Below are 15,442 nucleotides of genomic sequence, written 5' to 3' on the forward strand. Positions count from 1 at the left end.
GCATATGGTATGTTCCTTGCAAACCGTGGACCTATCTTGCATCAATTTTAGCACTATCTCCAAATAGACCAAACCAAGCTTCCAGTTGAGCCTCTTTAACTAGGAGTACAAACAGGTGCGTCCAAATTGGTTTCTTAGACTACGGTGCATTAGGTACATACTGTGCACCTATCTTGCACTGAAACTAACATTGTCTCCAAACGAACCAAAGCGAGATTCCATATGACACACGTCATCTAGGAGTTCCATCTGGTGCATCCAAAGTGATTCTAAGCACATGGTACGTTCCATGCAAACTATGCAACTATCTTGCATCAATATTAGCACTATCTCCGAACAGACCAAATCGAGCTTTCACTTGAGCCCCTTTACCTATGTGTACCATCGGGTGCATCCAAAATGGTTTCTTATCCTATGGTGCATTAGGTGCCAACCGTGCACCTATCTTGCACTGAAACAGACAATGTCTCCAAACAGACCGAAGCGAGATTCCATATGACACACGTTATCTAGGAGTTCCATTGGGTGAGTCCAAATTGGTTTCTAAGCATATGGTATGTTCCTTGCAAATCATGCACCTATCTTGCATCAAGATTAGCACTATCTCCAAATAGATCAAACTGAGCTTCCACTTGAGCCTCTTCACTGAAGTACCAACAGATGCTTCCAAAATGGTTTCTTAGACTATGGTGTATTAGGCGCAAACCATACACATATCTTGCACCGAAACTAACATTGTTTCTAAACAGACCAAAGCGAGATTCCATATGACACACGTCATCAAGGAGTTCTATCGGGTGCGTCCAAATTAATTTCTAAGCATATGGTACGTTCCATGCAAACTGTGCATCTATCTTGCATCAAGATTAGCACTATCTTCAAACAAAGCAAACCGAGCTTTCACTTAAGCCTTTTACCTAGGAGTACCATCGGGTGCGTCCAAAATGGTTTCTTAGCCTATGCTGCATTAGGTGCAAACCTTGCACCTATCTTGCACCGAAACTAACACAATCTCCAAACAGACCGAAGCAAGATTCCGTATGACACACATCATCTAGGAGTTCCATTGGGAGCATCCAAATTGATACCCTAGCACTTGGTATGTTCCAGTGGCGAAGCCATGTAGTTGGTGGTGGATGCGGATGCACCCCCCAGAAAATAAAAAACAAGTAATTAGCATCAGATTTTGGCCATGTATGCACCCCCCTTGGGCCAATATGCTGCACCCCCCACAGCCCAGCCGAGAGCAGGAAGCCCAATGAGCCCATCGCAGGAAGATGAAAAGCACAGCACGTAAACTCTACTGCTTTCCCTCGTGCCGCATCCGTCGCGACGCCGCGGCGGTCTCTCTTCCCATCGCCTCTCGGCCTCTGCAATCCATCGTCCATCGCGAGTAGCCGACGAGTGCCTGAGTTTGCCGATCTAGCCGAGTAGCCGACGAGTGTCTGAGTTTGCAACATCGCTGCCTGCCTGCCTGAACTCCTGAAGCCTGAAGGCCGAAGTTCAGAATACTGCTGTTGTCAATTTCTTTCTCCTGAAGTTCAGAAAGCTGCTTATAAGGCACGTAAGTACTACTCTATTTCTTGTAGATAATTGTCTCTATTTCTTTCTCAAGTTATTTACTAGATACTGTATTGTATATACTGCAGATTAATTCATTAATCCATGGAAAAATATTTCAAAAGAAAGGCACCAGAGCCAGATAGTGCCAACAATGCTCGCAATTTGTGTTTGGATGACATCAACTGGGAAGATGAGATCAAGTATGATCCAGGGCTGCGGAAACAAATTGATGAGTACCATCCTAATCTTAGAGAACTGGTGAGAAGGAAGTACTTGGAAAAAGGGCCTTGTCAACCTCGCACATTTAGTTTTCCTGTGAAAAATATTGGAGGAGGGCCAAGAAGATTTATTCCAGAGTGGTTTGATGAGTTTGGAAACTGGCTTGAATACAGTGAATCTAAGGACAGGGCATACTGTTTTCTTTGTTTCCTATTCAGAGAAAAGAAGGATGGTGGCTATGAAGCTTTTGTGAAAAATGGTTGGAATGGTTTTCATAGAAAACAAAGGCTCAAAGATCATGTGGGTGATGTTGGTGGCTCACACTATCTAGCAATGAAGAAGTGTGACGATTTGATGCAAACAAGACAACACATTGATGTGGCTTTCCGTGGTGTAAATGAAAGTGCTAAGAGGGACTACATGATTAGACTGAATGGGTCTATTGATGTTGCTAGAATGTTAGCAAAGCAAGGCTTGCCTTTCCGTGGCCATGATGAGTCGAAGGATTCTTTAAATAGAGGAAATTTCAGGGAATTTCGTGATTTTGCAGCGGAACAAAATCCAATCTTAGGAAAGGCAACAAGTAAAGGAAAATCAGAAAATAGTCTTTTGGTTTCTCCTGAGATACAAAGGGATATAGTGCACTGTTTTGCAAAGGAGGTGCTACAGGCTATTTTAGATGATATTGGGAATGATTTTTTTTGCTTGCTAGTTGATGAGTCAAGAGATGTTTCTTGGAAAGAACAAATGGCTGTGGTCTTGAGATATGTAGATAAATGTGGAGTTGTGAAAGAAAGATTTGTTGGACTTGTTCATGTGAATGAAACATCTTCAGCCCATCTCAAGTCTGCTATTGATGCATTATTTGCTGAGCTTAACTTAAGTTTCAAGCAAGTCAGAGGCCAAGGATATGATGGTGCGAGCAATATGAGAGGTGAGTTCAATGGCTTGCAATCATTGATCATGAGAGAAAATAGTTCAGCTTATTATGTTCATTGTTTTGCTCACCAACTCCAATTAGTCCTTGTGGCTATTGTGAGAAAGCATAGAGGGGTCAGTGATTTTTTTACCAAGGTTTCCATGTTACTAAATGTTGTTGGTGGATCAGCTAAGAGAAGGGAAATGATTAGAGATATTAACCTTAAAGAAATGAGTAAGGCACTTGGTTGTGGGCTGCTTCAAACTGGGACAGGGTTAAATCAAGAGCAAAGTATTCAAAGGCCTGGAGATACTCGTTGGAGTTCTCATTATAAATCTCTCAAAAGTATAGTTGACATGTTTTCTACCATAGTCAAGGTACTGCAGATTGTAGAACATGATAAGGAATGGAAAATTAGACATCAAGCATCAAATCTTCTAGAGTATTTCCAGTCTTTTGACTCTATTTTCTATTTGCATCTCATGTTGACTATATTAGGAATCACAAATACCTTGTGCCTAGCACTACAGTGCAAGGATCAGGACATAGTGAATGCTATTAACTGTGTGAGAGCCACGAGATGCCAATTGGATGAGCTTAGAAGAGAAAAATGGGAAAAACTAATAGATGATGTGTATGGGTTTTGTGAGAAGAAAGATATTTCCAAATTGGAAATGGAAGATGAATATATTGATCCAAAAAAGAGGAGGCACAAATCTGGAATCACAAACAAGCATTACTATCAAGTAGATTGTTTCAATAATATTATTGATTGGCTACTTCAAGAGCTTGACAGCCGCTTCAACGAGACAAGCTCTCAATTGCTTGTATGCTCGGCCTCTTTTAGTCCAAGAGACTCGTTTTGTGATTTTAGTGTGGACAAGTTGTTGAGCCTAGCAAAGCTTTATCCACATGATTTTGATTTTGGGGATCTCAGAGACCTTAGCAACGAACTTGGCCTCTACATATCTGATGATGATAGGTTCTCCAGCATAGAAACTATTGCCGAGCTTTCTCAGAAAATGGTGCAGACTAGAAAACATGATCGTTACCCATTGGTTTATCGACTTATGAGGCTTGTTCTAGTATTGCCAGTTGCTACTGCTACAGTTGAGAGGATTTTCTCTGGCATGAAGATTGTGAAAACAAATTTGTGCAACCGCATCGGTGATCAATTTATGAGCAATTGTCTTATTTGCTACATCGAGAAAGAAGAAATGATGAAAATCACAAATGAGGCCGTGATTCGTCGTTTCATGAAAATGCGAGAACGTAGATTTGATGACAATTAAAGGTAAGATAATGTATTTTGCCTATCGTAATAGTTTTGATCATATTGATATTGTTTTTATAGCCAATTTTTTTAGTTACTTCTTCGTAGTCGCACCCCCCTCTGTTACGCTCTAGCTTCGCCACTGGTATGTTCCATGCAAACCATGCACCTATCTTGCATCAAAATTAGCACTATCTCCAAACAGACCGAACCGAGCTTCCACTTGAGCTTCTTCATCTAGGAGTACAAACAGGTGCGTCAAAAATGGTTTCGTAGACTATGGTGCATTAGGCACAATCTGGGCACCTATCCTGCATTGAAACTAACATTGTCTCCAAACAGACCGAAGTGAGATTCCATATGACACACGTCATCTAGGGGTTCCATTTGGTGCGTCCAAATTGATTTCTGAGCATATGGTATGTTCCATGCAAACCGTGCAACTATCTTGCAACAAGATTAGCACTATCTCCGAACAGACCAAACCGAGCTTCCACTTGAGCCTCTTCAACTAGGAGTACCATCGGTGCGTCTAAAATGGTTTCTTAGCCTATGGTGCATTAGGTGCAAACCGTGCACATATCATCCACGAAAACTAACACTATCTCTAAACGAACCGAAGCGAGATTCCATACGACACACGTCATCAAGGAGTTATATGAGCATATCGTATGTTTCGTGCAAACCATGCATCTATCTTGCATCAAGATTAGCACTATCTCCAAACAGACCAAACCGAGCTTTCACTTGAGCCCCTGACCTAGGAGTACCATCGGGTGCGTCCAAAATGGTTTCTTAGCATATGGTATGTTCCATGCAAACCGTGCACCCATCCTACATCAAGATTAGCACTGTCTCCAAATAGACCGAACCGAACTTCCACTTGAGCCTCTTCATCTAGGAGTACAAACAGGTGCGTCAAAATGGTTTTAGACTATGGTGCATTAGGCACAAACTGTGCACCTATCTTGCACTGTAACTAACATTGTCTCCAAACAGACCGAAGCGATATTCCATATGACAAACATCGTCTAGGAGTTCCATTGCGTGCGTCCAAATTGATTTCTGAGCATATGGTACGTTCCATGCAAACCGTGCAACTATCTTGCATCAAGATTGACACTATCTCGGAACAGACCAAACCATGCTTACACTTGAGCCTCTTCAACTAGGAGTACCATCGGGTGCGTCGAAAATGGTTTCTTAGCCTTTGGTGCATTAGGCACAAACCGTGCACATATCATCCACCAAAACTAACACTGTCTCTAAACAGACTAAAGCGAGATTCCATATGACACACATGAGCATATCGTATGTTTCATGCAAACCGTGCATCTATCTTGCATCAAGATTAGCACTATCTCCAAACTGACCAAACCAAGCTTTCACTTGAGCCCATTGACCTAGGAGTACCATCGGGTGCGTCCAAAATAGTTTCTTATCCTATGGTGCATTAGGTGCAAACCGTGCACCTATCTTGCACCGAAACTAAAACTATCTCTAAACGGACCGAAGTGAGATTCCATATGACACATGTCATCTAGTAGTTCCATCTAGTGCGTCAAAATTGATTTCTGAGCATATGGTATGTTCCATGCAAACCGTGCACCTATCTTGCATCAAGATTAGCACAATCTCCAAACAGACTGAACCGAGCTTCCACATGAGCTTCCTCATCTAGGAGTACAAACAGGTGCGTCAAAAATGGTTTCTTAGACTATGGTGCATTAGGCACAAACTATGCACCTATCTTGCACCGAAACTAACATTGTCTCCAAACAAACCAAAGCGAGATTCCATATGACACACGTCATCTAGGAGTTCCATTGGGTGCGTCAAAATTGATTTCTTAACATATGGTACGTTCCATGCAAACTGTGCAACTATCTTGCGTCAAGATTAGCACTATATCCGAACAGACCAAATCGAGCCTCCACTTGAGCCTCTTCAACTACGAGTACCACTGGGTGCGTCTAAAATGGTTTTTGGTTTCTTAGCCTATGGTGCATTGGGCGTAAACCGTGCACATAACTTCTACGAAAACTAACAGTCTCTAAACGAACCGAAACAAGATTCCATATGACACACATCATCAAGGAGTTATATCAGGTGCGTCCTAATTGATTTCTGAGCATATCGTATGATCCATGCAAACCGTACATCTATCTTGCATCAAGATTAGTACTATCTCCAAACAGACCAAACCGATCTTTCACTTGAGCCCCTTGACCTAGGAGTACCATCGGGTGCATCCAAAATGGTTTCTTATCTTATGGTGCATTAGGTGCAAACCGTGCACCTGTCTTGCACCGAAACTAACATTATCTCTAAACGGACCGAAGTGAAATTACATATGACACCTGTCATCTAGGAGTTCCATCTGGTGTGTCCAAATTGATTTCTGAGCCTATGGTATGTTCCATGCAAATCGTGCACCTATCTTGAATCAAGATTAGCACTATCTCTAAATAGATCGAACCGAGCCTCCACTTGAGCCTCTTCACCTAGGAGTACCAACAGGTGCTTCCAAAATGGTTTCTTAGACTGTGGTGCATTAGGTGCAAACCGTGCACATATATTGCACCGAAACTAATACTGTCTCTATGCGCACCAAAGCGAGATTCCATATGACACACATCATCAAGGAGTTCTATAGGGTGTGTCGAAATTAATTTCTAAGCATATGGTACGTTCGATGCAGACCATGCATCTATCTTGCATCAAGATTAGCACTATCTCCAAATAGAACAAACCGAGCTTTCACTTGAGCCTTTTACCTAGGAGTACCATCGGGTGCTTCCAAAATGCTTTCTTAGACTATGGTGTATTAGGCGCAAACCATGCACATATCTTGCACCGAAACTAACACTGTTTCTAAACAGACCAAGGAGTACCAAATAATGCATCCAAAATGGTTTCTTAGACTATAGTGCATTAGGCGCAAACTGTGCACCTATCTTGCACTAAAACTTACAATGTCTACAAACAGACCAAAGCAAGATTCCATATGACACACGTCATCTAGGAGTTCCATTGGGTGCGTCCAAATTGATTTCTAAGCATATGGTATGTTCCTTGCAAATCATGCACCTATCTTGCATCAAGATTAGCACTATCTCCAAACAAATCAAACCGAGCTTCCACTTGAGCCTCTTCACTGAAGTTCCAATAGGTGCTTCCAAAATGGTTTCTTAGACTATGGTGCATTAGACGCAAACCATGCACATGTCTTGCACCGAAACTAACATTGTTTCTAAATAGACCAAAGTGAGATTTCATATGACACACGTCATCAAGGAGTTCCATCGGGTGCATCCAAATTGATTTCCAAGCATATGGTATGTTTCATGCAAACCATACACCTATATTGCATCAAGATTAGCACTATCTCCAAACAGACCGAACCAAACTTCCACTTGAGCCCCTTGACCTTGGAGTACAAACAGGTGCGTCAAAAATGGTTTCTGGTGCATTAGGCACAAACTATGCACCTATCTTGCACCAAAACTAACATTGTCTCCAAACAGACCGAAGCGAGATTCCATATGACACATGTCATCTAGGAGTTCCATTGGGTGCGTCCAAATTGATTTCTAAGCATATGGTATGTTCCTTGCAAATCATGCACCTATCTTGCATCAAGATTAGCACTATCTCCAAACAGATCAAACCGAGCTTCCACTTGAGCCTCTTCACCGAAGTACCAACAGGTGCTTCCAAAATGGTTTCTTAGACTTGGTGCATTAGGCTCAAACCATGCACATATCTTGCACCGAAACTAACACTGTTTCTAAATAGACCAAAGCGAGATTCCATACGACACACGTCATCAAGGAGTTCCATCGGGTGCATCCAAATTGATTTCCAAGCATATTGTATGTTCCGTGCAAACCATGCACCTTTCTTGCATCAAGATTAGCACTATCTCCAAACAGACCGAACCGAGCTTCCACTTGAGCCTGTTCATCTAGGAGAACAAACAGGTGCGTCAAAAATGGTTTCTTAGACTATGGTGCATTAGGCACAAACTATGCACCTATCTTGCATCGAAACCAACATTGTCTCCAAACATACCGAAGTGAGATACCATATGACACACGTCATCTAGGAGTTCCATTGGGTGCATCCAAATTGATTTCTTAACATATGGTACGTTCCATGCAAACTGTGCAACTATCTTGCATCAAGATTAGCACTATATCTAAATAGACCAAATCGAGCCTCCACTTGAGCCTCTTTAACTACGAGTACCATCGGGTGCGTCTAAAATGGTTTCTTAGCTTATGGTGCATTAGGCGTAAACCGTGCACATATCTTCTACCAAAACTAAGTCTGTCTCTAAGCGAACCGAAGCAAGATTCCATATGACAGACATCATCAAGGAGTTATATCAGGTGCGTCCTAATTGATTTCTGAGCATATCGGATGTTCCATGCAAACCGTGCATCTATCTTGCATCAAGATTAGCACTATCTCCAAACAGACCAAATCGAGCTTTCACTTGAGCCCCTTGACCTAGGAGTACCATCGGGTCTGTCCAAAATGGTTTCTTATCTTATGGTGCATTAGGTGCGAACCGTGCACCTATCTTGCACTAAAACTAACATTGTCTCTAAACGGATCGAAGTGAGATTCCATATGACACATGTCATCTAGTAGTTCCATCTGGTGCGTCCAAATTGATTTCTAAGCAATTGGTATGTTCCATGCAAATTGTGCACCAATCTTGCATCAAGATTAGCACTATAACTAAACAGACCGAACCGAGCCTCCACTTGAGCCTCTTAACCTAGGAGTACCAACAGGTGCTACCAAAATGGTTTCTTAGACTTTGGTGCATTAGGCGCAAACCGTGCACATATCTTGCACTGAAACTAATACTGTCTCTAAGCACACCAAAGCGAGATCCCATATGACACACGTCATCAAGGAGTTCTATCGGGTGTGTCCTAATTAATTTCTAAGCATATGATACGTTCCATGCAGACCGTGCATCTATCTTGCATCAGGATTAGCACTATCTCCAAATAGACCAAATCGATCTTTCATTTGAGGCTTTTACGTAGGAGTACCATCGGGTGCGTCCAAAATGGTTTCTTAGCTTATGCTGCATTATGTGCAAACCTTGAACCTATCTTGCACCAAAACTAACACTGTCTCCAAACAGACCGAAGCAAGATTTTGTATGACACATGTCATCTAGGAGTTCCATCATGTTCGTCCAGCTTGATTTCTAAGCATTTGGTATGTTCCATGCAAACCGTGCACCTATCTTGCATCAAGATTAGCAATATCTCGAAATAGACTGAACCGAGCATCCACTTGAGCCCGTTCACCTAGGAGTACCAACAATTGCGTCCGAAATGGTTTCTTAGACTATGGTGCATTAGGTGCAAACTGTGCACCTATCTTGCACCGAAACTAACAGTGTCTCCAAATGGACCGAAGCGAGATTCCATATGACACACGTCATCAAGGAGTTTCATTGGGTGCATCCAAATTGATTTCGAGGCATATGGTATGTTCCATGCAAACCATGCACCTACCTTGCATAAGGATTAGCACTATCTCCAAACTGACCGACCCAAGCTTCCACTTGAGCCTCTTCACCCAGGAGTACCAAATATGCGTCCAAAATGGTTTCTTAAACTATGGTGCATTAGGCACAAACTATGCACTTTTCTTTCACTAAAACTTACAATGTCTACAAATGGACCGAAGCAAGATTCCATATGACACACGTTATCTAGGAGTTCCATTGGGTGCGTCCAAATTGATTTCTTAGCATATGGTTTGTTCCTTACAAAACATGCACCTATCTTGCATCAAGATTAGCACTATCTTCAAACAGATCAAACGGAGCTTCCACTTGAGCCTCTTAACCGAAGTACCAACAGGTGCTTCCAAAATGGTTTCTTAAACGCTGGTGCATTAGGAGGAAACCATGCACATATCTTGCACCGAAACTAACACTGTTTCTAAATAGACCAAAGCGAGATTCCATATGACACACGTCATCAAGGAGTTCCATCGGGTGCATCCAAATTGATTTCCAAGCATATGGTATCTTCCATGCAAATGTGCACCTATCTTGCATTAAGATTAGCACTATCGCCAAACAGACCGAAGCGAGCTTCCACTTGAGCCTCTTCATCTAGGAGTACAAACAGGTGCGTCAAAAATGGTTTCTTAGACTGTGGTGCATTAGGCACAAACTATGCACCTATCTTGCACCAAAACTAACATTGTCTCCAAACAGACCGAAGCAAGATTCCATATGACACACGTGATCTAGGAGTTCCATTGGGTGCGTCCAAATTGATTTATAAGAATATGGTATGTTCCATGCAAATCATGCACCTTTCTTGCATCAAGATTAGCACTGTCTCCAAACAGATCATACCGAGCTTCCACTTGAGCCTCTTCACCGAAGTACCAAAAGGTGCTTCCAAAATGGTTTCTTAGACACACATGTCATCTAGGAGTTCCATCTGGTGCGTCCAAATTGATTTCTGAGCATATGGTATGTTCCATGCAAATCGTGCACCTATCTTGCATCAAGATTAGCACTATCTCTAAACAGACCGAAACGAGCCTCCGCTTGAGCCTCTTTACCTAGGAGTACCAACAGGTGCTTCCAAAAAGGTTTCTTAGACTTTGGTGCATTAGGCGCAAACCGTGCACATATCTTGCACCGAAACTAATATTGTCTCTAAGCACACCAAAGCAAGATTCCATATGACACACGTCATCAAGGAGTTCTATCGGATGTGTCCAAATTAATTTATAAGCATAAGGTACGTTCCATGCAGGCCGTGCATCTATCTTGCATCAAGATTAGCACTATCTCCAAATAGACCAAACCGAGCTTTCACTTTAGCCTTTTACCTAGGAGTTCCATCGGGTCCGTCCAAAATGGTTTCTTAGCCTATGCTGCATTATGTGCAAACCTTGCACCTATCTTGCACCGAAACTAACACTGTCTCCAAACAGACCGAAGCAAGATTTCATATGACACACGTCATCTAGGAGTTCCATCATGTGTATCCAGATTGATTTCCAAGCATTTGGTATGTTCCATGCAAACAGTGCACCTATCTTGCATCAAGATTAGTACTATCTCCAAACACACCAAATCGAGCATCCACTTGAGCACCTTCACTAGGAGTACCAACAAGTGCGTCAAAAATGGTTTCTTATACTATGGTGCATTAGGTGCAAACTGTGCACCTATCGTGCACCGAAACTAACAGTGTCTCCAAATGGACCAAAGAGAGATTCCATATGACACACGTAATCAAGGAGTTCCATTGGGTGCATCCAAATTGATTTCCAAGCATATGGTATGTTCCATGCAAACCATGCGCCTATCTAGCATAAGGATTAGCACTATCTCCAAACTGACCGACCGAAGCTTCCACTTGAGCCTCTTCACCTAGGAGTACCAAATATGCGTCCAAAATGGTTTCTTAGACTATGGTGCAATAGGCGCAAACTATGCACCTATCTTGCATTAAAACTTACAATGTCTACAAACAGACCGCAGCAAGATTCCATATGACACACGTCATCTAGGAGTTCTATTGGGTGCGTCCAAATTGATTTCTAAGCATATGGTATGTTCCTTGCAATTCATGCACCTATCTTGCAACAAGATTAGCACTGTCTCCAAACAAATCAAACCGAGCTTCCACTTGAGCCTCTTCACCGAAGTACCAACAGGTGCTTCCAAAATGGTTTCTTAAACTATGGTGCACTAGGCGCAAACCATGCACATATCTTGCACCGAAACTAACATTGTTTCTAAACAGACCAAAGCGAGATTCCATATGACACACGTCATCAAGGAGTTCCATCGGGTGCATCCAAATTAATTTCCAAGCATATGGTATGTTACATGCAAACCGTGCACCTATCTTGCATCAAGATTAGAACTATCTCCAAACAGACTGAACCGAGCTTCCATTTGAGCCTCTTCATCTAGGAGTACAAATAGTTGTGTCAAAAATGGTTTCTTAGACTATGGTGCATTAGGCACAAACTATGCACCTATCTTACACCGAAACAAACATTGTCTCCAAACAGACCGAAGTGAGATTCCATATGACACACGTCATCTAGGAGTTCTATTGGGTGTGTCCAAATTGATTTCTTAACATATGGTACGTTCCATGCAAACTGTGCAACTATCTTGCACCAAGATTAGCACTATATCTGAATAGACCAAATCGAGCCTCCACTTGAGCCTCTTCAACTACGAGTACCATCGGGTGCGTCTAAAATGGTTTCTTAGCCTATGGTGCATTTGGCGTAAACCGTGCACATATCTTCTACTAAAACTAACACTGTCTCTAAACGAACCGAAGCAAGATTCCATATGACACACATCATCAAGGAGTTATATCAGGTGCATCCTAATTGATTTCTGAGCATATCATATGTTCCATGCAAACTGTGCATCTATCTTGCATCAAAATTAGCACTATCTCCAATAGACCAAACCGAGCTTTCACTTGAGCCCCTCGACCTAGGAGTACCATTGGGTGCATCCAAAATGGTTTCTTATCCTATGGTGCATTAGGTGCAAACCGTACACCTATCTTGCACTGAAACTAACACTGACTTTAAACGGACCGAAGTGAGATTCCTTATGACACATGTCATCTAGGAGTTCCATCTGGTGCGTCCAAATTGATTTCTGAGCATATGGTATGTTCCATGCAAATCGTGCACCTATCTTGCATCAAGATTAGCACTATCTCTAAACAGACCGAAACGAGCCTCCGCTTGAGCCTCTTTACCTAGGAGTACCAACAGGTGCTTCCAAAAAGGTTTCTTAGACTTTGGTGCATTAGGCGCAAACCGTGCACATATCTTGCACCGAAACTAATATTGTCTCTAAGCACACCAAAGCAAGATTCCATATGACACACATCATCAAGGAGTTCTATCGGATGTGTCCAAATTAATTTATAAGCATAAGGTACGTTCCATGCAGGCCGTGCATCTATCTTGCATCAAGATTAGCAATATCTCCAAATAGACCAAACCGAGCTTTCACTTTAGCCTTTTACCTAGGAGTTCCATCGGGTCCGTCCAAAATGGTTTCTTAGCCTATGCTGCATTATGTGCAAACCTTGCACCTATCTTGCACCGAAACTAACACTGTCTCCAAACAGACCGAAGCAAGATTTCATATGACACACGTCATCTAGGAGTTCCATCATGTGTATCCAGATTGATTTCCAAGCATTTGGTATGTTCCATGCAAACAGTGCACCTATCTTGCATCAAGATTAGTACTATCTCCAAACACACCAAATCGAGCATCCACTTGAGCAACTTCACTAGGAGTACCAACAAGTGCGTCAAAAATGGTTTCTTATACTATGGTGCATTAGGTGCAAACTGTGCACCTATCGTGCACCGAAACTAACAGTGTCTCCAAATGGACCAAAGAGAGATTCCATATGACACACGTAATCAAGGAGTTCCATTGGGTGCATCCAAATTGATTTCCAAGCATATGGTATGTTCCATGCAAACCATGCGCCTATCTAGCATAAGGATTAGCACTATCTCCAAACTGACCGACCGAAGCTTCCACTTGAGCCTCTTCACCTAGGAGTACCAAATATGCGTCCAAAATGGTTTCTTAGACTATGGTGCATTAGGCGCAAACTATGCACCTATCTTGCATTAAAACTTACAATGTCTACAAACGGACCGCAGCAAGATTCCATATGACACACGTCATCTAGGAGTTCTATTGGGTGCGTCCAAATTGATTTCTAAGCATATGGTATGTTCCTTGCAATTCATGCACCTATCTTGCAACAAGATTAGCACTATCTCCAAACAAATCAAACCGAGCTTCCACTTGAGCCTCTTCACCGAAGTACCAACAGGTGATTCCAAAATGGTTTCTTAAACTATGGTGCACTAGGCGCAAACCATGCACATATCTTGCACCGAAACTAACATTGTTTCTAAACAGACCAAAGCGAGATTCCATATGACACACGTCATCAAGGAGTTCCATCGGGTGCATCCAAATTAATTTCCAAGCATATGGTATGTTACATGCAAACCGTGCACCTATCTTGCATCAAGATTAGAACTATCTCCAAACAGACTGAACCGAGCTTCCACTTGAGCCTCTTCATCTAGGAGTACAAATAGTTGTGTCAAAAATGGTTTCTTAGACTATGGTGCATTAGGCACAAACTATGCACCTATCTTACACCGAAACAAACATTGTCTCCAAACAGACCGAAGTGAGATTCCATATGACACACGTCATCTAGGAGTTCTATTGGGTGTGTCCAAATTGATTTCTTAACATATGGTACGTTCCAGGCAAACTGTGCAACTATCTTGCACCAAGATTAGCACTATATCTGAATAGACCAAATCGAGCCTCCACTTGAGCCTCTTCAACTACGAGTACCATCGGGTGCGTCTAAAATGGTTTCTTAGCCTATGGTGCATTTGGCGTAAACCGTGCACATATCTTATAGTAAAACTCACACTGTCTCTAAACGACCCGAAGCAAGATTCCATGTCACACGCATCATCAAGGAGTTATATCAGGTGCATCCTAAGAGATTTCTGAGCATATCATATGTCCCATGCAAACTGTGCATCTATCTTGCATCAAAATTAGCACTATCTCCAATAGACCAAACCGAGCTTTCACTTGAGCCCCTCGACCTAGGAGTACCATTGGGTGCATCCAAAATGGTTTCTTATCCTATGGTGCATTAGGTGCAAACCGTACACCTATCTTGCACTGAAACTAACACTGACTTTAAACGGACCGAAGTGAGATTCCTTATGACACATGTCATCTAGGAGTTCCATCTGGTGCGTCTAAATTTATTTCTGAGCATATGGTATGTTCCATGCAAATCGTGCACCTATCTTGCATCAAGATTAGCACTATCTCTAAACAGACCGAACCGAGCCTCCACTTGAGCCTCTTCACCTAGGAGCATCAAAGGTGCTTCCAAAAAGGTTTCTTAGACTTCGATGCATTAGGCGCAAACCGTGCACATATCTTGCACCAAAACTAATACTGTCTCTAAGCACACCAAAGCGAGATTCCATATCACACACGTCATCAAGGAGTTCTATCGGGTGTGTCCAAATTAATTTCTAAGCATATGGTACGTTCCATGCAGACCGTGCATATATCTTGAATCAAGATTAGCACTATCTCCAAATAGACCAAACCGAGCTTTCACTTGAGCCTTTTACCTAGGAGTACCATCGGGTGCGTCCAAAATGGTTTCTTAGCCTATGCTGCATTATGTGCAAACCTTGCACCTATCTTGCACCGAAACTAACACTGTCTCCAAACAGACCGAAGCAAGATTTCATATGACACACGTCATCTAGGAGTTGCATCATGTGCATCCAGATTGATTTCCAAGCATTTGGTATGTTCCATGCAAACAGTGCACCTA

The 15,442-nt window shown here is 42.3% G+C and overlaps 1 protein-coding gene across 1 annotated transcript; it reads left to right on the forward strand.

Annotated features, from left to right (window-relative positions):
- Positions 1–1,665: 1,665 nt before the first annotated feature.
- Positions 1,666–3,993, forward strand: LOC8155504. Its single transcript, XM_021450638.1, has 2 exons — positions 1,666–2,716; positions 3,200–3,993. The coding sequence occupies exons 1-2, from the start codon at positions 1,666–1,668 to the stop codon at positions 3,991–3,993; spliced, it is 1,845 nt and encodes a 614-aa protein (XP_021306313.1).
- The last annotated feature ends 11,449 nt before the right edge of the window (positions 3,994–15,442 follow it).

This window comes from Sorghum bicolor, unplaced genomic scaffold (assembly GCF_000003195.3).
Source record: "Sorghum bicolor cultivar BTx623 unplaced genomic scaffold, Sorghum_bicolor_NCBIv3 super_118, whole genome shotgun sequence".
In the NCBI taxonomy this organism is placed as follows: Eukaryota; Viridiplantae; Streptophyta; class Magnoliopsida; order Poales; family Poaceae; genus Sorghum; species Sorghum bicolor.

Excerpts from the sequence above, each read along its gene's own strand:
- LOC8155504 (XM_021450638.1), top strand. The coding sequence starts at position 1,666 with ATGGAAAAATATTTCAAAAGAAAGGCACCAGAGCCAGATAGTGCCAAC. Across the intron at positions 2,717-3,199 it reads TGGTGCGAGCAATATGAGAG|GAATCACAAATACCTTGTGC; the intron begins GTGAGTTCAATG and ends TGACTATATTAG.